Below are 25,594 nucleotides of genomic sequence, written 5' to 3' on the forward strand. Positions count from 1 at the left end.
TTCTCATTTAGTGAATTTACATAAATTATATTACACACACATAATGTCATACCCCTGCTCACACATTTATAGATGAACATATACACACATACACTAATGGGTTCTTTTGGTGATGTTCTTCTTCAGCGTCAAATCAGACTTTATTGAGATCAGCCATGTGCAAAGATGTCCTATCCGTGACCATCACTATGTTCTCAGAGTTATGAAGATTTAATACTTAGCCATTTAATTATGAAAGTCTTTTGAGAGTGAGAACTGAACGCGACTCTTGAGTAAGAATCTCTAAAACTCACTTGTATCCATATGTAGTAACATATATTATTGACACGTGAATTGCGGTTTTATTGTAAACGGTTTCATGTGGTTGATTCAGAGAATATTTGTCTCGCCCGAGAGTCCTTCATATGTGCAACCGAAGTATGGAGAGGTACGGGAACCTAAACAAAAAATCACATTGCTGCGCATGAATTTCCTGCCTTGTGTTGTACACCTAACTTTAAGTGCCATGCTGCTCACTTGTGGACCTGAATTCCTGTATTTAATTTTCTTTTTAATATCAACCAGAGTTGATATTAAAATTTCGATTCACACATATTTCAGTATCAGCAGGAGTTTCTACAGCTGACTGTCGACACCAACTCCCTTAGCGAGCATTTGTCATCGATGATACAGAACCTCGACGCTTTTATATTTTATTTATACTGATTAATAGAAATTAATCTACTGAAGAAATAACAGGGTTGTCATATTGTATAATACATATGATATGATATGGACAAAATTATGAAATGTAATTTAATATCAAATTTGCAATAAATACTAAACCAAACTGTGTTTGTTTAGGTTAGTAAACGACTACACATAAATAGGAATTGGGACACAGCTTAACAATGAGCAAGCTACACGTGACAAAGCAGGGCCTAATTAGCAACACTTCGAGAGCTGGAATAATTGTGTGGTTCTTATGAACTTATATTTTCTTGGCTAGCATGGCGAGTTGGCAGAATTGTTAGCACGCCGGGCGAAATGCTTAGCAGCATATCGTCTGTCTTTACGTTCTGAGTTCAAATTCAGCCGAAGTCTACTTTGCCTCTTATCTTTATCATGGTCGATAAAATAAGTATTTGTTGCAGTCTGATGTCGATTTAATCGATCTAGCCCTTTCACCAAAAACTGTTGGCTTTGTACCAAAATCTGAAGCCTATATAGGATCAGAAAAATAGTATTTCCTACTCAGTGAAACTAGAAAATGCGAGCATGCAAAGGATTGGAAATCACTTTCTCTATTTGTTGATGCGTCTACTTTTGTAAGTATTAGAGTAAGTGGACACTCACATCATATTATCATACTTATTTCTTTGCTTCGTTCCTAACAGTAACTATTACTGACTGACTGTCAAAGGAAACCTTAAATATTCTCAGGAATTTCAAATTAATCGTATACAGAAATGAATTCTCGTGCTCAGGAGTAACATTTTATCATTGTTGACAAATAAGGCGAGACAAAAAAAAAACAAATGTTTTTTTTTATATTTTTCTTGTTTTCTGCCTTTTTTTGTTGATATTATGACACTTTATAAGGCGGCGACTTGGTACAGTCGTTAACCCCGCCCAAGCAAAATGTTTAGCGGCATTTTATTTGTCTTTACATTGTGAGTTCAAATTCAGCCCAGTTGAAAACTGGGGTCGATGTAATCAACCTACACCTCCCCTAAAATTACTGGCCTTGTGCTAAAATTTGAAACCCGTATTATGTCAGTTTATAAGGATGACGTAATCTACTGATACCTGCCTTGGTCTATTAATTAAAGATATGACAAACAGGGAAAGAGTCACAATACCATATGGCAAATGTAATTTTCATAAGTACAAAAAACTGGGTTTAGAGAAATAACTTAAATACGCCATGAACTTACAAAAATTGAATTCAAAGAGATTGTAATGTACTGAATAAGTACGGAAACAGTGTGTTATATATTAAGATATGCGTTTCAGTTAAAAATAAATCAAGCAGAAGTTGTCGTTGGCCGTCAAAGAAGAGAAGAGATCTTTTTCAAAGAATTAGTAATAAATCTTATACAAAACCGATGTTTTTATGAGCAGAGGAAACATTTGATCATTTTTAGAAAACAACTTGTCGCTATAGACTTTTTTCAGTCTAATTACATTTAACTGTACTCAGGTTCAATATAATTTCTAAAAAAGATTACTAGTTTCATTTGGCAATTAATAATTACATCAGGTAAGGTGTGGGGACAAGCGCACCAACGCAGTGCGTTGTTGCATTCACCATTTGTCGGTCTACTCCCAAGTCCTGCTGGGCGACAGTACCCATCTCATCGAAATACCTAGTCATTTGCCAAGACGATGTGACATGTGGTCGTCCAACATGAACTGTCAATCCATCGGATCTTAAAAGAAGAGAACATGATAAGCGGGGTTTAAGTGTTTGACCATAATTACATCACATTACTTAAATTAATGTTTACATATCTAAAAATGTTTTTGATAACTTTGCCTTTTAGTGTCCATTTGTGTTAAGGACTTGTGTGAAACAGCCGTTTCTCTCTAGCCTGACTTTGGTAAAGAAGTGTTCTATTCCTCTACATATGCAGTGTACGGAGTATATAAGGTCACAAGCTCTGATATTTCAGCGTCAATGTCATATGTAGATACACGAAATTGGTCGTTCATCTGTTTCTTAACCCAGAAGTAATTGTCATGAAATAATAACGAATATGTTATTATCAATATCATAGAAATATCACGAAGTTTTGAAGATACACATTCTGGGGAATTAGGGATTTAACAGGAAAAGATATCTAAAAACAGATGGGTAGAATTTCCCATCACAAAGATGGTAAATTTACAGTTGGAATTTGCTTTTCGATAGACCTCTTCTTTAATTAGACGGCATAGTATTTGCTACTCGTCATATTTTAATGTTTACAGAAGCAAATATATATTTGCTGACGATAGACAGTACACATTTTCATTTGATTGATAAGCTACATTTCAAGACCGCAATGAAATTAACATTACCAATCTCTATCGTTAGAAATAGTTTATATTGACTCAAGCGTTTTAAACGATATCCTATACTCAAAAGCCTGGCTAAAACGTTTACATTTCCGCTTACTATATTTTATATTTTTCGGTATTTGGAGAATATTTTTCTTGTGTGCATTAATTCTCTCATTTAATAATCATTTACTGTGAATATATCTGTTGAGCTCATTCCAATCTTCGTCTTCCCTGCTTTCATAAACATACGTATATATTTGCGCATGTGCAGTGTGTAAGCGTACATTGCCTGTGTTTATATATATATATATATATATATATATATATATATATATATATATATATATATATATATATGCGTGTGTGTGTTTGTTGTGTGTGTGTATGTGTGTGTGTGGTGATACAGGGATTTGAGATAACGATAGCAATCATCAGAAAAGTTTGGTGGGTGAGTCTGGAAGTCGAAACTTGTGTGGAAGCTCTTCGTAAATATATACAGGATGCGAATGGTAAATTGTCGCCATTTTATATATTTAATTTCGCGCATGCACATTGTTTGATTTTGAGTTTGTCGACTACACGGTATAGTAGGCTAAGTTGGGCACTGTCTGTGAGAAAAACAGCACCAAAACGCAATTCACTCTGCCAAATATTTGGAAACGACATACTGCTCTGCTTGGCTTTCATGCCGGATGCCCCAAAACGAACATTTCAGAGTGTTTGGGTGTCAATCTGACGACTGCAATCTGAGGACATGTACCAAGAGTGATAAAACCATGATCACTCCAAAGACCATGATGTTAACTGGTTGTCATGGTGTTTGGAGTGATCACAAGTGATGGAGACGTTATGCTTCCAATCATCTTCCCACACGGCTTCAGACTCAACACGTAGACCTACATCAAGTGTTTGGAGGAGGTAGTTCTGCCTTGGGTCAAGAGGGTGGTTGCTATAAAACCTTATGTCTGGCAACAGGACACTGCACCATGGTACACAAGCAAGAGAACCCAGTCATGGCTGTCAGACAATTTCTGCAACAACATCACCCCTAACATCAGGCCACCTAACTCCCCAGACTGCAACCCCGCTTTATTAATATGTGTGGGGCACAGTTGAGTGAAAGACCAAAAAAATTCTCTGTAAAACCAAAGATGAACTGAAGGCAAGGATCATGGCAGCATTCACCAACTTAAACAGGGAGACCTTGTTGAAGAATTTCAGGAGATTCCGAAGTAGTCCGGAGGCTGTGGTTGAATCCAATCGCGATTTTATTGAATAAATTTACTCTTTAGTATTTCAAGATATGTTTATGTAATTTTGGTAAATATATCTGTTAAAATGAGAAGTCAGTGTTATTTTCATTTTTGCATAATTTGGAAGGTGGAAGGCGGCGAGCTGGCAGAAACGTTAGCACGCCGGGCGAAATGCTTAGCGGTATTTCGTCTGTCTTTATGTTCTGAGTTCAAATTCCGCCGAGGTCGACTTTGCCTTTTATCCTTTCGGGGTCTAAAAATTAAGTACCAGTTGCGTACTGGGTCGATCTAATCGACTGGCTCCCCTCCCCCAAAATTTCAGGCCTTGTGTCTTGAGTAGAAAAGAATATTCACGCGATGAGGTTCGTGTTTTCTTTGAAATCTTGATGTGAGTTATAAGTTGTTAAACTGTGTGTACCATTTTTGGGGGGACCCTCTGCATATATATTCATCAAATGAATAAGTATGAGAGAGACTTACACCTCAAGGTAACAAGAGTTTCCTAAAGAATATAGCAAAAGTATGGCGACGGAGAATGTTTTCCGTGTTTGTTTGTTTTCAATTAGAATTTTCTAAATGTGTTGAAGCTATATGAATGAGGAATTGCTTAATTCGAAGGAAGCTGTAGATGAGCGCATAGCTTTCACTTCCTAACTCCCTGCTTATATACAATAAAGTTATACATCTTATGCAATTGGAAAGTAAACTTTGCTATCGGCAAAAGATATTTGTGCTAATTCAACAAAATTAAAATTCACTTCATTTTCCTCATTAAATTATTAAAAATTTAGTAGAAAATTATAATTTTCGACTAAGTGCCTTATTTTACATTGTCAAACTAGGCAAGATATATTGTAATCTATTATGTTTTTTTCTCTTTTTTTTTTTTGAGCAATGAAAACGAACAGGTGATTGAGCTTATACGCGGTCATTTTACCAGCAAGAAGTAGCAACCAAATCTCTCTAACAACTTTAACTCCAAAAGTGAAAGACATATTGAATTATGTCCAAAATATACTGTTGGGGTTGGGTGGGAGATAGGTATAACCATGGTTTATATTCCTTTTGATTATAGGCCCATCTGATCAGTGTTGATATGATGCTAAACTCTATCTTGTTTGTATTAAGGGAAAAGAGACGGTGTGTCCGAAACCTGAAAATAAAGGCCCAAAACATATTATTTACGTTCTGAGCCCTTATTCTTGATTATTACACGATGATAACTACTGCTCGTCTAACTATTCATGATATATATATATATATATATATATATATATATATATATATATATATATATATATATATGGAGAGAGAGAGAGAGAGAGAGAGAGAGAGGGAGAGAGAGGGAGAGAGAGAGAGAGAAGTCTTGATGAAGAACGATGTGATTAGCTGTATAATAAATCTTGGATGTGCAAATCTCGGTTCTCCTGGTCTTTATTAATTTCATTATATATCTGTATTAACACATATCTCACCCACACTTTTAAAGGTTACTAGTTATCAGGGAATCATTATTTTTTGTTCTTGAGCCATCGGACTCACAAGGTCGGTCACCCGCTGCACGGGAAGCCTGTCTCTTACAGAGTTTAAAGCCAGCAGTTTCGAGGAGAAAGGCCAAATCGATTATATCGAACTCAGCACTTGAATTGTAGCTTTATTTTATCGACCCCGAAGCGATGAGACGTAAAGTGGAATTTGCTGGGATTTCAACTCAGAACATAAAAGACGGAAGAAACGGCCGCTTAGCATTTTGTCCGAAATACTAAAGATTCTGCCAGCTCAGCGTCTTGATTTATTGCTTACAAACATACTTTATTCTTGTTGTTGTTACTGTAGCTTAATCTCTGATCATCTCTATAAAACCTATCCTTAAAACATTTTCAGTCTTGCCGATTCTGTTTCTTTTTTAGGACCCTGCAATATGTCGTTGGTTCCTTTAATTTCCTTGGCAAGCAGAATCCTCTTGAGATTGGCATTTGGTGGAGGGGTGTAGTGATACCCGATCCCTACCAGGCATATAACGGTGTCATCTTCACTAATCTTACTGACCAAACATCTTTCCACATTTAATTGACTCAATGGACATCTCTTAATAGACTGTAATTGGACATTAAGCGATAAATGAATTATAGCTTAATTGATAAAGAATGTTCAGGAGATAATTCTCAATAAGCTCGTTATTGCTTCAAGCAAATCGTTAATGGACTTGAAGTGGCTTTGATAATGATGGTGTTTTATAATGATGCTGACATAATTCTATACATTTTGAATAGTTTTAATACAGGTAACAGAAGATAGACGAAACTAGGTGCCATAAGTTATCAAACCTGGTATTTTACCACCCAGATCTATCGATCACCTACAGCAAAAATAGAGACACTAATTTTATATTTATTACGGCAAATGGCCATTAAGCGTTTGGTTTCACTATATATACTAAAGATTACACTAACTCATTTGCACATAGCCATTCAATTTTTGATTCGGTAGCGAGTCGGACAAAATGCTTAGCACCATTTCTCCGCTTTTTAAAATTTCTAAGCTCAAACCTCGCCGAAGCCAACACAGTCTTTCATCCCTTCGGATCTATAAAGCAGAATACCAATTAAGAACAGGGGTCGATGTAACAGATTTGTCCCTCCCCTCAAAATTTATGGCCTTCAGCTAAAATTAGGAAAAAAAAAAAAATTATTATTTTGCTTTGTCTTAGGTTCGGCGTTATTCCTGGTAGCGATTATATGGGTAGGGGGTTACTAACTAACTGTACCCTTAGGTATACACAAGTTTTCAGCAATCTTTCAAGTTCTTAGGACATCTGATAATCTTTGATGTTCCTAAAAGACAAATTTTCTCTAATAATAATAATAATAATAATGATGATAATAATAATAATAATAATAATAATAATAATAATAATAATAATAATAATAATAATAATAATAATAATAATGATAATAATAATAATAATAATAATTATTATTATTATTATTATTATTATTATTATCATCATCTTTCAATTCTGTTTCCGTTTCTTGCCGAGTGTCTTCCTGACACCTAGGGCAGAGAAACGCACTGTATACATTGGTAGGCCACAAAAATATACACACCAGATTGTTCATTCACATCAGAGAAAAAGACGGAAAGAAAACAGAAAAAAAGGAAGAAGTAAACAAGGGGAAAAGGGAGAGAAAATTCACAGCGACAATGCTCTTCTCAATAAGTGTAACGAACCAGTTAAGACAACCTTTTGCACTTCCTGTATGGGTGGTAAGCCAGGGAACACTCTCAAATAATTTGCGGTTCCTTTTTTGATCATTCCAAGTGCTCCTACCGTCACTGCTATCGTAACCGTCTTCAGATGCCACATCTTTTCGATTTCGATGAGCAACGAAAACTATTTGAAGTCAAATTAATGTGTCTATATACATAATTTATATTTCGTTTTTCTTCTTTTTACAGGTCTTTACTGCAACGGAACATTCGATTCGATCTTATGTTGGCCAGCTACAAAAGCAGGAGAAGTTGTTCGACAAAAATGCCCACGTTTAAGAGGACTTGACCCTAATCGTAATGTTCTTTTTTTTTTTTTCAGTATATATTCTTTTGTATTCTATGTTGCGATCTTAATGTTGCAGTTGATGCGTGTTTTTGCTGTTATACATGATGGTCACGTGATGTTATTGACGAGTATTTATGGTGTGAATGTGGTGGTGGTGGTGGTCACGGTGGTTGTATATCACCTTTGAGAATTTAGGCGTTAGATTTAATACATTGCTCGCTGTGATAACTAGACTCGATCCTTGCGTAGCTGTCCTAGGGTTAAATAACCGGAACACGTCTTCCTTGCTTCTTCCGGCAAAAGATATTATGACCGCTGCCCCTCCTTACCTGACTAACGAATAAAGAATAAACAACACATATGAAGTGACTGTTGTTGTTGTTGTTTAGCTCCAGGTTAGTCCTGATGTAGCACACTTATGATCAAAGCTATTCGAACTGCGAGTTTCTTTATTTTGTCTCTCTTTCTCTCTCTCTGTTTGTGTGTGTGTGTGTGTGTGTGTGTGTGTGTGTGTGTGTGTGTGTGTGTGTGTGTGTGTGTGTGTGTGCAGTGGGCCTTGAATTACGTAATACAATATATCTTTTTCTTTTTCGAAGACAGCGGAGTATCATTTGATAGAGATTTGACTTCTATTTCTAGCACGGCTAATGCACTCATAAAGACTTTTGTTGTCGCTTCATAGCAGAGATCATCATTTATTTTTAAGTCATGTAATCATAACACTTTGATATAACAACGTAATCCCGATTTTAAAGATAATTGATAGATTATCTGTGACACTATACAATGTTGATATAAGAAATGTAGTCGAATGCAAATTCTAACATAAAATAAACTTTGAAAAGCAATCATTATCGGTACGAGATTTATCTGTACTTCGACCTTTCAAAAGGTGTCTTCCGTACTTGTTTACCAATCACCGAACGTTTTTAACAAATATGTAGACTCGTTACAAATTTCTATTTAAATGTAGATTAGAAAACAAGCGACTATCACATCACAAGGATTTGTCAAACTTATATCTGTATAAAAGCAATGGAAGAATTTCTAGTTAATGGCGTCTCGAAGATGATTTCAAAGTTACAGTTAAGCAAGTTGAGCGACTTCGTAGATAAACCGATAAAATATTTCTTTTTAAATATTTGTACATACTTGTACGAGTTGTGTATGTGTATGTGTGCGTGTAGATGTGTATGCGTCTGTGTGTGTGACAAAGAGATGCTGCACGTGTGCATTTGCTCGGAAGAGACAGCCTCTCTCCCGTTCTTTTCTTTCTCCTATGTTTAAATGGATGAATCCCCCAACCTGAGAAAACATGCGAAAGTATATTTTAGTTGCAAAAAGTGAAACCTTGTTACTCTCACTTCTAACAATTCAATGAGATAAAAAAATAAATAAATAAAACCAGAGAATCTTCAGAAATAAATGTTGTAGACTACCATTTCTTTTTTTTATCAAATTCTATCTTCTAAACGTAATTGTTATCGTTAAAGCAGATCTGCTGGAAAGTTGCATTCAAATGTCTTTCATCATGAACGGTCTGCTTAAAACAACGCTGTTTCCATTCTCGTCAGCTCAGCCTTTAAAAATATCATAGCAGAGCACACACGTAAACTAAATGCTTAGCATGAGAGATGCGGCTATTTCACTGCATATGAACACCATTTGCTCTTTATCTTTTAAACCAGAAATCTTTTGGCAAAAACTTTCATCGCACCAGAGAAGTTAAGGCTTCCACTTGTCCATAATTCTAACCATTTTGGAACTTTATCTCTTACGCACTCTTTCGTAACGAACTTTTCATTGTTGCTTTCCTCATATTATTTATTCCTCCTCCACCCTTTATTCTGCCTCCACCCTTTATTCCACCTGCGTTTTTCACACACCATTTACATTCACCTTATACATCTAATGTCATACTTACACGACGATCATGGGCAAGCAGTCTTAAAATGATATCTATATAAGAACACACTCATTTACGTACAACATACGGTCTTCATTTACAATATGTTTTACAAGAAAGCATATCCATAAGAGTCGTTACCTCAGGACGAATACTGCAGCATATGGCCTGCCAACGGTGTATCTACATTAAATATTGCATAGATAGGTTTATTTTAATCTGAAACTGCCTCAATACAGTATATCCAACATGTGTGTATGTGTGTGTGTGTGTGTGTGTGTGTGTGTGTGTGTGTGTGTGTGTGTGTGTGTTTGCTAGAGTGTACGTGCATGTGTATGTGAGTGTGTGAACGCGTGTATGTATGCGTTTATATGTGTTAAAAAAGAGATGGAAATACTGGCAATTACGCATATATGTATCTGTGTGGTTGCGTATTAGTGTGTGCTTTGTAATATTGGACATGTCTGGCGAAATATCAAACAGATAAACTCATGGTATGAATTGATTTTCTTAACTTTTCAGAAATATTTTGCTTTAATATAACGTATATGATACATCATTATGTTAGTACATGATAGTATACTAAGAGTAACAACAAAACACTTCCATTACATTAAACAATTATTAACTGTGAACTATTTTATAAAGTAATTAACAATCGTGCTGTCTTTAAAAAAAAACATGAATTATTAAAATTTTACAATAATAACCGAAAATCTGCTTTGGCGCATGATTTTTTTTCCTTTCATGCTCACAGCTGTCGGTGGTGTATATAACGGATCTCACAATTAGTTAATCAAATAATCAATATTTATTTATCTCTGAAATAATGTGAGCCCCATGAAAACGTTCGCCCGCATGACCATAGAGAAATAACAACCAAATCTCTTAATAACTACACCCTACTGGTTTTAATAACGATGTATACAATGGACATTATCATTACTAACATACAAAAATGTGCGGATCAAAGCTCGCTCGCTTTTGATCATATGTATGTTCAATAAAGTCTGACCTGATGCATCATCATCATCATCATCATCATCGTCAACAACCACAGCAATCAGATAATTTGCAGTATTATATATTCTTTGATATACGAACAGCAGACATACTGTGGTGGCCTTTTAACCAACCAACTGGCCGTTAAAACAATAATACCTATGATAAATCAAGAGATCCCGCCCCTTATTGGCCACAAAAAGGGGTTTTGTGTCTAGTGTGAGTGACTGTGAGGTAAGAAGCTTGCTTCTCGACCACATGGCTCCGGGTTCTCGTTAGCATGTCAGGCAAAATGCTTGTAGACCCATTTTGAGGTCGATAAAATAAGTACCACTTGAGCACTGATGTCGATAGTATCAACTTACTGTTCTCCAAAAATTGCTGGCTTTGTGATAAATTTGAAACCAATGTTTATTCCGCCTGAGTTGTATAAAAAATCTCCTAGTCATTCTGCCATCAGAAATTCAGTGATTGACTGGTTGGAAAACAATCAGAAATGAAGTTATTATTCACAAAATATATGATAAGAAAAATATAACACACTGCTGCATGTCGTATTTAAATTTTCATGGTTATAGCTATCGCCATAATCTTCTTAAAGTATAACATAAAGATTTTTTTGGCAAAAAGAAAAATATCAACAACATACCAACAAAGAGTAAAATTTATGCAACGGTTGTATATGAGAAAATACTTCATTTCCTTATTTTAGTTTTATAAAGTTGATATTTTATTCAAACATTTTCTGATGGAAATTAATGCACATATAGGTTTGGTTTCTTTTCAAACGCAATATATTTTCATTCAACTTTTAAGTATACGACATCTCAAATAAACTATAAAAGGTAATTAATTGTCTTTTCTCTGTTGTATTTCAATGGAATTACAAAAGCATTATTATAGCTGACAGCAAGAAAGAAGAAAATTATAGGATACTAGTAATAATAATAATAATAATAATAATAATAATAATAATAATAATAATAATAATAATAATAGTAAATGCAACAACAATGCATTAAAACGCATTCATTGTAATAAAATAACTTAGTAGACACATCAAGGGAGAATGAGAGACATACAGAGAAACAGACTGACATACGTGTCTGTTGTCTGTTGTCTGTATGTGTAGCAGCATTGCAGGTAGAATATTTGGACCATGATCATTGGGTCACGGGTTTGAGTCTTGGGCTCGTCCTTTGCAATGGGGACGCGTATGCACTCACAAATGCCTAAACACAAACAAAGGCCTGTAGGGTGAAAGTAAATTTTTAGACGTCTATGTGTAATTAATACATATACATTGACACACACAGAAACACACACACACAAACATCAATATATATATATATATATATATATATATATATATATATATGGGTGAGAAAGTTGGTATGTGAAAGCACGTGGTTGGATGTATAAAAGATAATAAGAGTGAAAAACTACAGAAGGCTTGTGTTACATGGTTAAAGTATATATTTAAATTATGTCAGAAAAATGTTAGAAAAATGTTATAAAAATGTTATAAAATCTTTTTGGTATATAAACATTGTATTTTGAGAAATAACCGGTTTCGTGTTGTCTTTTCAAATTTCTCTACTTCATTGTGTCGTGTTCGTTCCAGTCTGAGAAAGAAGAGTTCTAGATAGGGGGAGGTAATTAGGGATTTCTTCCGGTATAGGGGAGATAATCGAAATATAGGAGGTGGTAGAATTTGATTAATTTACCATGGTTTTGTTCTATATTTTCCCCCCCCTTTTTTTCTCAGTGGGGTGATGAATTTCTTTATTTAAATGTGTTAGCAATGGTTAAGTTTGGGTTTGTATATATATATATATATATATATATATATATATATATATATATATATATATATATATATATATATATATATATATATATATATATATGTATATATATATATATACACATTTATACATACATACATACTGTCTGATTATCTATTTGTCTATCCGTCTATCTATCTAATCTATCTATCTATCTATCTATCCATCTATCTATCTATCTATCTATCCATCTATCTATCTACCTATCTATCTATCTATCTATCTATCTATCTATCTATCTATCTATCTATCTATCTATCTATCTATCTATCTATCTATCTATCTATCTATCTATCTTTCAGCCTATCTGCCTACCTATATTTCTATCTATCCATTTAAAAAAAAAAATCCCGATGTTCTAAAGAAAATCCCCAAAAAGCATTTGTTTTATACGAAAGAACAAGCTGTTTGTACATTCACAAAATTTTAATTGACAAGTTCGAGAAAGCAACGAAAGCGTTAATAATAATGAAGAAATAAATTTTTACAAAATTCTGACGACCTTTTTTCTCAATATTCAATTTCTGTACATCACACCTAACATTCTATACATACATACATACATACATACATATATACATATGATATATATATATATATATATATATATATATATATATATATATATATATATATATATATATATATATATATATATATATATATATATATATATATATATATACATACATACATACATACATACATACATACATACATACATACATATTTGTATGTATGTATAATACATGTATATGTGCGTGCATGTATGCACCCCCAGGAGAAACGAAGACTACGATATAAAGACTGAGTAAAGCCCCTCGTTGAAGCATGTGAAATATCGGTGGTGATTTCGACGCTGACGGTGGGAACGAGTAAAGGAAAGAGTAGCTTCTTTTTCCCCAAAACACACGCATTTTTCATGATTAACTTCAGAGAGCAACTCGAAAACACGTTGGGCTGGCAGTGAAGTTAATGGCGGAAGGTTAATCTGTGATGTCGACATTAAAGGCCAACGAAGCTACAATTGTAAAATAAAAATTTTTCTGAGTGCACAATCCCTTTAGTAGTAATTGATGGTCTTCTTCGGTCACGTGTGGAGTGTCAATATCATCATATAGCTGTGTGTGTGTGTGTGTGTGTGTGTGTGTGTGTGTGTGTGTGTGTGTGTGTGTGTGTGTGTGTGTTGTGTGTGTTGTGTTGTGTGTGTGTGTTGTGTGTGTATGTGTGTGTTGCAAGAAGGTTTATAGAGTAATCTCCCTTTACTAAGTTTCTGGAAGCATCTGTGTCATGAAACGTAATTCTTAATTATTCAAGAAGCATAGCGTTTTTCTTGGAAGTTTCTAGAATATCTAGCATTCCATTAATAAAAACAGCTTGCTAACCCAGCTCTTTGCTTCTTAGTCGATTAGACTCAGAGCCATTCACGTCATTGCTATGTCCGTCTGTTTCTCTACGCCGCATGACTGAAAACCACCACTTAGCTGTTACTTCTACATTTTCTATCTCTGAACTTTCTTGCATAGATTACTTCAACTAGATTCTACATTGTGATTATGTATCATCATCGACTAGTAAATAAAATATATTGTTATGTAGTAAATATATATGTCTTAAATTTATTCTTCATCTCTGTAAGAACTCTTGTAATAATAGACACGCTGTCACATCGACACCTGGTACTGAATATATATTCCCACTACAAATGTTTGACGTAAAAGGTTCGAGAGCAGCTTCTGACTGATATAATTTGAAGGCGTAGGCATGGTTCTATGGTTACGAAGCTCGCGTTGCATCCACGTGGTCTCGGGTTCACTCCCTCTCATATCAATCACCTTCGGGAAGTATCTTCTTATATAACACCGCGCTAACCAAAGCCTTGTGAATGGATTTCGTTAACGGAAACTGTGTGCAAACCCATTGTAATTGTGTGAAAATGTGTATGTGTTTGAGTGTCTCTATGATTTTTTTTGTTGCTGCTTAACAACGACGTTGGTCTGTTTACGACTCTGTAACATAGCGAGAAAAGAGAATAAAAAGAGAATAAGAACAAGACGGTACCACAGCATGGCCGCTGTCCAATAACAAACGATAAAATACAAACTATAAATACGTTTCAACAAGCAAGAGAAAGCAAATTCTATTCCGACGTTTCTTATTATTCTTCCCAATTTCAAACGTGATCGTTTCATCCATTTGTGTCTCTTTCATTAACCTAAATAATTCATCACAACATTTTCAGCAAACTTCTCATGTAATTTACAGTGATTTCATTTTGAAAGAACGTTGTAGAAATTTCGACACAAAATGTCACCCTTTATCTTTTATTATCCAACAACGATTTCAATGGATTCGGGTTTGTCATGGCATCTGCCAACTCCACGGTACATTTTGCACATCCAGCAGCGTAAGAATCACAGACAAATTTCCTTTGTGTTTGTTTATATGAAGATGCGAATCTCTTCCCATATAAAATCTGTATTATGGATCTATTGTAAAGACATCAGGCATATTTTAATATTTGTTCATACTTTCCATGTGTTTTCGCGTGATTAGATTATATTTAACATAAGTATAAGTTCCATATCGAATTCGATCTGCCAATTAATAGAGATTTAAGAATATGAAAGATTACAGGTAGATGCGACATCATTTCTATAAACTCTGCGTGATATGACAACCTGGGTATGCAATTATTTCTCGCCTCAGTGAAATAAATGCTTGGTGTTGAAACATAATTATAGATTTATATCTACAGCAACAACACGTTCATTTTGAATTTACTAAAAACGTGCAAACAAACGTATTCCTTCACAGGTTCCTTCTATTCCTCGCCTCCATATGGAAAAGATGGAAAGGGAATACATTGAATTTATTAAAGTTCGTTGCATCTATATTATTTCGAAACTGCCACCTCTTCCATTTATATCAATCCATACTCAATTTCTATTACTTCTTTAATATTGCATGATTTCTTGTCTGTTCAGAAATAAATTTTATCATTTAATTGGAGAAATGTTAAAAAAAGAAGAAAACAATTAGTTTTAAATCTCTGAGCGAGAAGTAAGTAGTAACTATACTACAGAGTAAAATATATTTGCCAACGTAAATTGGCAGTCCTGATTGAGACGATGTTACTACCTATTTTTAGCCCCAGGAAAACATCTGTCAATTTACGTTCGCAAACAGATTTTATTCTGCAGTACTGTTATTACTTCTCGCTCAGAGATTTAAGACTAATTGTTTTCTATACGAGATCAGTGACTGTGTGTCACTTTAATAGTGCATACCTCCAACAAGGTCTAGCGTTGCCATCTCTTGCCAACGGTTATCCAGTGCTGATGAAGATAAATATCCCAGAAACCATGGTCCTCAGGTACCGTTTAAGGCTGAGAGGAGACATTAGCTCGCTTGTTCGAGGTATAAGGATGTAGTTGTGCGTCGGTAGCCAGCTGGAAAAGATATTTTCCTGGGGCTAAAAAAAGATGGTAATATCGTCTTACTCAGGAATGCTGACTTACGTTGGAAAATAAATTTTACAATGAATTTACAATAAAGTTTACAAAGATTGCGTTAAAATACGTTAAGAGGTGCAAAGATTATTAAATTATGTGGTTTTGTATAATAGTTTCCGCGATATATATCAAATACATACATACGTACGTACATATATATATATATATATATATACATACACGCACGCACACACACACACACACACACACACACACACACACACACACACACACACACACACCGATATATATATATATATATATATATATATATATATATATATATATATATATATATATATATATATATATATATATATATATATATATACATATATCCACTTACGTCGACAACACCAACTTAGCATGTGTACTGAAATAAAAAGTTCATTGCAACAACCTTAATAAATAAACATGATTCTGAAGCGTGCGAAAACAGACAATGCAAGAAGAACAAATAATGTGAAATGGCTGACGACGCGCGGCCTGTTACAGCCATAGTGAAAGTAGGAACCGCAACAAACAGTAATTGACTGAATTGGTGCTCTTACACATGACCTTTTACACATGACCTTTTACAGATGACCTTCCAAACGACTTCTACAAGAGCAAGTGGAGTTGAAATAGGCGTTAACGCCTAAACAGCTCCATTCTCAAGTGATTGCTTATTCCCTATCAAGCAGATTTGTTTTCAATGTGTCATTCTAGCATTGCGGATATTGATGAGGTTAAGAGCTAATCATTCTAAGTGGCTCCGCAATCAAGGAACTGCGCAATATTTCTTAAGCATTTTCAATACTGAATCGCCTTATGCATAAATTATTCTGTAGATTCTTGCAGGTTTCTCATTATCATTCTTCTCAATGAGCCTATGGTCATTATGTTGTTCTTGTACCTTTTGTGTTGTTCTTGTACCACATGTAACAATTAGCAATGTGTTCTATCATAACAGATAGAGGCAGATGATTAACTTTTAATCCTAGTTCTTGTATTAGGCTGTCTTAACCGGATTAGTAAGAACGTTAATGGGAAATGTAAGCAGATGTTGTTTTCGTATTATGTCGTAGATACTAAATATCGTGGTTCTTTTAATGTTCACTGCAGCTTCCTTTTCCAGTACGGACATAAAGATATCGTTCTCATTTTTAGTCACTTTAATTTAGTCATTCACATTGGGTCTCTGCTTGCTGAGATGAAAATATAGTTTCGAAAGCTTCCTTTGTTATAATATAAAATTCATGAACAATGGAGTATTAAGAAATGTATAAACTTCAATTTAAAAACGAAGCAAACTCTAAGGTAGCGAATGGAAGATTGAGCTGCTTCTCGACAGTGAGGCTACTTTGACTTAAATATCGTGTGTGCTACACATGAACGCTGTTAGTGCTTTTTAATGGTATTGCATCTTTTTTTTTTTTTTTTTTTTGTTTTTATTGAAAGTAGCAATATAGTGATTCAAATGAGATGAAATGGCATCTTGTGTAATTAGCAATATTTATAAATTGTAATTATTAGTCTTTTAAAGCTATCTTGAGAATTTTCATTTAGATATTGAATGAGGACAAAAGCAGTGTATTTGCGGTTAATGTTTCATTTGATAAAGTTTTTCAAATGAGAGAGCTAACGGATGTTGAGTTTTAAATTCCAGATATTTTAAAGTTGTTGTGTCGTTATTAACTTCTTATTTTAATTACATAATGCAAAAGTCTCCTTATTAAGTTTAATTATAGCAAAAAGTGTGATTGCTACCATAGTGAATGCGTGTTTTGCGGAAACGTTCTCGGTCGAAAAGGTTGAGTCTTTATGTAAAATGATTTTTTTCTATGAAGCTTTCACACCATCAAGACTTCCTAATCATTAATAAAGAAAGCATGTAATTAAAGCTAATAAAACTGCTGACTATAAAAACAACAGAAAACTAAAATGTTATCTTGTATATTTATTTTTAATACAACCCGGTATATTTGTAAATATAAAAAATAAATGTGCAAGTCAAAGTTTTGATCGTCGTTGTTAACTGTGCATATGACGATTTATTATCGGTTGGCTGATATTAACACGCATCAACAAAGAATCTATTTGCTGAATTTATAAATAAGAGCTTCGACTCATTTTTCATTAATCCGGTGTTGCTTCTGGTTGAGGAGACACATCGATGTCAAAACGCCAGCTGTCCTAGAGTCCCTTGCGTTAATAAATCTCGTTTATCCTGTAAACACACATTCGACATGAAATGTACGTTTTGAATAATAATCTAACTTACATATTTTGTCCAAAAACCTCCCAAAAGACAAAATATAACATAGCAAATTAGACGAAGTCAATATTGTATTATATATAATAAAAATTGTTGCAAAGAATAGCTGTAGGCAAAGAATTGCTGAGATCATAAAGGTTCTGTCAGAAACTGTTATCTCAAATGAGATGCGCTTGTGTTTGTATGTATGTATGTATGTATGTATGTCTGTTATGTATGTATGTCTGTTATGTATGTATGTATGTATGTTATGTATATATGTATGTATTTATGTATGTATGTATGTATGTATTTATGTATGTATGTTATGTATGTATGTATTTATGTATGTGTGCGTATATTCAGGTACCTCCGATAGTCTAACATTAAAATATAATTCAATTCGAAGATAAACTGATGAAATGTCTGTGAATACTAAACAAACACTAGCTGAACTATAGATTATTTCTAAATTATTCCTAAGATCACATTGATGAAATTACAATCGTCGATGTCAAGGCCCGACCCATATCGTTTCTACCTAACTTTAATAATGATTCTAAACTGATAAAAGATACAGTATATAAAATTTAGTAAATTACCTACGGGCTGACACGACTAGGTGACATATTTTGATTGTTTTAAAACGCTGGTATAGTAAAAACCAAGTTCCAGCGGAAAATTAAGTAAGATTGCAATGATCTAAAAGCAAAAGTGAAATGTGGCACATTTAAAGAAAAATCTGTGTGGTCAGAAGCTTGCTTCCCAACCACATGGTTCCGGGTTCAGTCCTACTGCGTGACACCTCGGGCAAGGGACTTCTACTATAGCCTCGGGTCGACTAAAGCCTTGTGAGTGGATTTGGTAGACGGAGACTGAAAGGAGTCCGTCGTATGTATGTATGTGTGTGCGTGTGCTTATTATTTGTGCCTGTGTTTGTCCGACCCCGCCAACCATCGCTTGACAACGTTGATGTATATGCGCCTCCGTCACTTAGCGGTTAGGCAACAGTAAACGATAGAATAAGTACAAGGCTTACAAAGAATAAGTCCTGGGGTCGATGTGTTCGACTTAAAGGTTGTGCTCCAACATGGCCGGAGTCAAATGACTGAAACAAGTAAAGGAATAAAGGAATCAATTAAGGATATATAAACTGTATGCAAAAGCTATTTTCCATATAAAACTCAAATGGCTTTCCAAAGGAATTTCCTTAATAACATTTATAAACCATATTGACCTTCCATGAAAGCGAAAAAGGACAGAAATATTCCTGAAAAAATAAGAAAACCATAAAATGTTATATAGCTTCAATAATATTTCGAAAGCGTAAATGGGTATCAATTTTACTTCAAGGAAAATTGATTACATTGATTTAGAATAAAAGTGAATTGAAATCCATTTTAAAGAAAGATAGGAAGATTTGCACACAAATTTATTAAAAATATATTGCTGAGCGAACATGCCTGGATTGATAGAAATAGGTTGCTTATTTAACGGAATGGATACTGAAACATATTATGGACATTTCTTATCATTAAAGTCTGATAGGAACGAAAAATTCTTTGATTTATTTGCTTTCGAGCAAAATCATGGATAATAGATCCATTTAATCATTATATTGGTGCAGCTGAAGAATTTCAATTAGAATTAATTTCATTATTAAGCAATAACTACAAAAATATAGGTGCTAATGAAGGAAATATAGACTTTTCGTAATTAAATAACCGTGAAACAGTATCAAAGTTTATAATCAACACCGGATTAATGAAAAATGAGTCGAAGCTCTTACTTATAAATTTATAAATTATCGTTTTTCAAAATCATATCTGGAGCAAACTGGTTTTTATTTAGTGAATATAATTCTGAATACACAAATATATAGGATGTATTTGATCAAAACGTGATATAAGAATTTAGAGCGAAACATCTCAGAACACAGCACATTTCAAAGACAAACACTAATCTCAAGGATCTCATTAAATAGTAAGTTCGAAAGACTTTTATTTCGTATTTATTTAGTTTAGAGGTAATTTGAAACTAGAATGTGCAAAATATTTTGAAGAGGCAGAGCCATGATTGAAAGAAAGATTGAGGAATATGTTCTAAAGAATAAACTACTTGGAAGTTTCCTTCGCATGAAAAAGAAGTAACACATACACACACACACACACACACACACACACATACATACATATATATATATATATATATATATATATATATATATATATATATATATACACGCAAATGTCGAACAATGAGAGTGAGTGCTCCACACCACATTGGTGTTGAGTACTCTAGTGTGTGTATATATATATATATATATATATATATATATATATATATATATATATATATACAGAAATATGAAAATGGAGGGGATCAAGAGGTGGTATTCATCAACTTTTAGACATTATTTTATGTCTATTTATTTATTTTTTTACATATGTAGGTATGTATGTATATAAATATATATATACATATATATATGTGTATGTATATATATATATATATATATATATATATACGCACATATATACATACATACATACATACATATAGGTGTGTGTGCCCGCGTGTGTATGCGTATGTATGTATGTATATATGTATGATTGTATGTATTCGTTTAAAGGAGTTGGAAGAACTACTAACAACGTTCCAAGTAAAATGTTAGCTTCATAAAGTCGGTGTAACGAGCATTGGAAAGCTTCACTCACTCTTCCCCCTGTCGACTAATCAGCTGACAGTCGACTCGTTAAACAACACAGACAGATGGGTAATTACTATGAACAGCCCTTGACAATAACACCTGAATGTAACAGTTAGCTTCCGATATTTTGATATTAAATATGTCTCTTTAGTAATTTAAAATCACAAAATTCTATCAGTAATGAATTATTGGCTAGAATCTTCGTTGCAACATAATATTAGGCATCAAAACAATAACGAAGTGACAGCTCGACTTGTTATGACTTGAATCATGTAAATATAAAGATGCTCTGATGACAATGAGACTGTTAAACCATCTTACTGAAATTAGTTGCTTTTAAACTATTTTCTTTTTATTTGTTTGATTTCTAAATTTTATTCTGTCACACACAATACAATTAACCTCTTTCCATATTGATTATGAATATATATATATATATATATATATATATATAGAGAGAGAGAGAGAGAGAGAGAGAGAGAGAAAGAGAGAGAGAGAGAGAGAGAGAGAGAGAGAGAGAGAGTGAGGGAGAGACAGAGACAGTGAGAGAAAGAATGAAAGATTTTCTTAGAAGTTAATGGCTACAAAAAAAGAACATTTCTGAAAACCAGAATACCAAGAACCTTTCGGAGCGAGTCTTTAAAGGTCATCGTGAGCTCGGCAATGCATAACGTGCACCGTTTCGTCCCCTTTATGTAGGGGCCTGAGTTCTCGAGTATTTTACATGCGGTCGAGTATGGAATCTCCTCATCTCGTAATTGCCAGATATCGCTGGCCAGCAATGTCACGTATCTCCTTTCCGGGACTCTGAAGAAGGCGGATCATTGGAAATACGTTGTTTGAGAGAGTTCCCAGGAAACCCCTGAACACACGAGGATCATTAAGGACTCCCTTGTACCAGAGAGCATCCTGAGCTCCAGGACAGAGATTTTCGGACCATTCCTACATTTTCGAAAATTCCTGCTGGCCTTTTGCAATCTGCATGGCGGCACCACAACCGGAAACCAATAGCCAAGGCTGAAGGAAGACAATCGTTTACCTTCGTGGCGCTTAATGACCGCAGGATGGCAACCCGGCCGAAGATCGATGAACAATAGTAACGGAAGATAATGACCTAGCTTTTATCTACATTTAGAAACGAGGCTTTCCCCACTCTATATTTTAAAAAGGAGGGCTTAATTGTGTATGTATATCTAGAAATAATATACTTTTGTTTAACGAATATGTAATTTTGTCTTGCTGCGGAAATATAGTAGCAGCTAAGAGTACAAATCTTCCATATTTTGTATTTCTGGATAAGCATCAGAGATCGCTTCCTCCACCTCTCAACAAGCAAATACTGAAGAAATAAATCCTCTCATGTAAATGGTAAACAAACTATTACTAGTGTAAAGCAATTTACTTAATGATATGTGGTTGACAGCTGGAATTTAGTAACAGACATTCAATCATGTCCACACACGTGGTACATACACATACACACGCACACCCAAACACGTTTATATATATATATATATATATATATATATATATATATATATATATATATATATATATACATAGATACATACATACATACGTACGTACGTAAGTGTGTGTATGTATGTATGTATATATTCATAAGCACACTGATGTACACACCCGCACGCAGAAATATTTATTCAACCTGTAAATATAATTAAAACAAGGACCACATTCTCTCTATGATTCGAAGTAATGCGAGAGGTTTTACTTGTACAAATCCAGCAATGCTTTCACAATGACGCTAAACTTCTCTACTTTCAACACTGTCCATTACAATGGTTCACTAAATTAATTATCTCTGAGGAAGTTCATTTCTCTTTCTATAATGACGCCTGACATGAACCTGCTGAGGCTCAGTGGTTTCAGGGGATTTCTTTTAGACCCCTTAACTTATGATCAAACACTCATGATCGCATGATGGCGGTTTCGATTCCTGGACCCGGTGATGCGATTATTTATTGATCAAAATACAAGAAATATTTTATTAAAGAAACTTTCTGATTTTATTTCGGAGCTTCACATGATGGGCGTTGATGAGGCGTCGACGATACGATAACGGAATCGGTAACATAAGAAGTTTGCCATTTCCAAGATCCCCAAGTACTTATAGCCCGTCTCTTATATCTGCTTCATAACCTCCCCAGACGGTATCGCTAGCCCGTCCATACATTTGACTGTTCCTCTCTTCAAGACTAACACACCACACTTTCTCAGTCCGAACTCCAATCTGATATCAGTACTGAATTCTTGGGATTCATTTTTATCAAAGTTTGAGGTCATTCATGAATAACAAATGGTTGACTTTTTGCTAGCGGCTTTTGAATACCTACCCAGCTTTTGCTTTCCTCAGAATCAGTGCTAGTGGTATCAAGCACAGTACAAAAGTCAGTGGGGGCAGGCAGTCCCCTTGGAAGATACCCCTCCTAATTTCTACTATCCCTAAACTTCTTCCGTATGCTGTGAGGTCCGTCCTCCAATTCGCCATACTTTTTCCAAGCAATCGCTCAACATTCGATGCAACACCAAATAAGTTCATACACTTCATAATCCAAGAATGTGGCATCATATCGCACGCCTTACGATAATCGATCCATGACATGACTTTTCCTCCTCTTGCAGTCTCTAAGTACTGTTTTGTCTATCAGGGGTTGATCCTTGGTACCTCTGCACTTACGCTTGCAACCCTTCTGCTCATGTGGCAGGACTCCATATTATTAACATTTTCATTAGCATCTTCTTTCAATTCTGTTTTCATTTCTTGCGGAGCGTCTTCCTCTCTCTCTCTCTCTCTCTCTCTCTCTCTCTCTCTCTCTCCGTCTTTCTCTTTCTCTGACCCATTAGTTATGCTCATTGTACAACAATGATTACATAGTATTCATCACTATCCTAATACCACAATCGAATGCCAGAGTAAATTGTTTCTTGTCCTCAAATAGCTTGCAGTATCCCCCAGTGACCTATCCCATGTGCTTTCTAATTACAGTAACCAACAATCATGGGTCAGAAAATAATGTTAGATGAAATCCTTGCGTACACACTGCAACGATCGAAAATTAATGAACGACGAATTGTATCTTCTTTATCTTAATACTGCTTCTCCGACAAACAGTGCTTTATAGTGGCTCTCATTAGAAACCTGTAACAATTTTTATAAAGCAAACTGTCTCTTTTTGTCAAACAAGTTTGGAGTGACAAAAAATAAAGTATCATTTTTTCATACCCATTGAGACTAAGTCTTCGTTATTACAGACATCTAATCGATTATACACAAACGCCTAGTAAGAACCGTATCAGTCACCAACTGACCATTTGTAAATATAAATTCTGCATAATTTCTTGTGTGATTTTCTTTTCAATTGAAAGCATACACACACATACACACACACACACGCATGCACACAAGTATATTTATGTGTGCGTGTATATGTTTGGCCGTGTGTATTTGTATGTTAATGTGCGTACGTATATACAAGCATATACATATGTATGTATATATAGTTACATGCGTGATATATATATATATATATATATATATATATATATATATATATATATATATATATATATATATATATATATATACATACATACATACATATACATATATATATATATGCATGTGCAACTATTATATATATGTATATATATGTGTATGTGTGTGTTCGTATGTATGCATATATTCACGTGTATGTGTGTGCATGTGTAAGCATGGATGTTTATATGTGACATCACTTAAACGAGTGTTAAAGCTTGGGAGAATATGTGAAGTAGATGAGATAGGTGGTTGAAAGTGTGGGTGTAGTGCTTCGAGTGGGAGTATGAGGTGATGATGGAAAGTGGTGAGAGGGTGGAAAAAAGAACGACCATGTTAAGTGAGTATTATTGATGCAGAAAGGAAGATGTAGAGGATCAGAAATAGAGATAAAATAATTATCTTCCGGTTGGAATGAACAATGGAAGAAAATGAAGTTTAATGGAGTCGCTTGTACAGGGAGGGAGGTGACAGAGATAGAAAAGAGAAAGAGAGGGAAAAGGGGGAGGTAATGAAAGAAGAAAAATAGTAATGTAAGAGCAAATGATAGAAAGAGAGAATGAAATAAAATAAGGAATGCGAGAAGGAAGGGTAGGATGGAAGAAAGAAAAAGAATGAAAGAAAGAACAACGGAAAGCTAATAGGCAAGAAGGAAATAGAAAGTGAAAGAATGAAACTTGATATAACTGAAAGAAGGAAAATAATAGTGAAAGACAGAAATATCGAACGAATGATTGAATGAATGAGAATGAATAAGCAAGCAGAAAGGCAGGTTTAAAAACGGGATAGAAATGTAAAAGTGAAAAAAAGGAAATGTCCACTGCCATTACCGTTGACATAAGATGATAGATAAGTTATTTAGGTGAACACAATACGTGGACAGAAATAACCTCAAGTAATGGGGTACCTTCATAGTGAAGAAAGTTCGGGTTCTATTCTTCGAATGTTATCTTCTTTTCATACAATTTACTCTCGTGAAGGTTGCG

General features: G+C 34.4%; 1 protein-coding gene across 3 annotated transcripts in view; it reads left to right on the forward strand.

Annotated features, from left to right (window-relative positions):
• LOC106878352 (PDF receptor) overlaps positions 1-25,594 on the forward strand; it is a 320,701-nt gene that overhangs the window by 162,498 nt on the left and 132,609 nt on the right. For all 3 annotated transcript variants that reach the window (XM_089356954.1, XM_089356953.1, XM_089356955.1), the window contains exon 4: positions 7,737-7,844. In XM_089356954.1, the coding sequence (XP_089213080.1) occupies positions 7,737-7,844 (108 nt within the window). The remainder of the gene's footprint in view (positions 1-7,736; positions 7,845-25,594) is intronic.

The sequence above is a fragment of the Octopus bimaculoides genome, chromosome 9 (genome assembly GCF_046866305.1).
Source record: "Octopus bimaculoides isolate indiv1 chromosome 9, ASM4686630v1, whole genome shotgun sequence".
Lineage (NCBI taxonomy): Eukaryota > Metazoa > Mollusca > Cephalopoda > Octopoda > Octopodidae > Octopus > Octopus bimaculoides.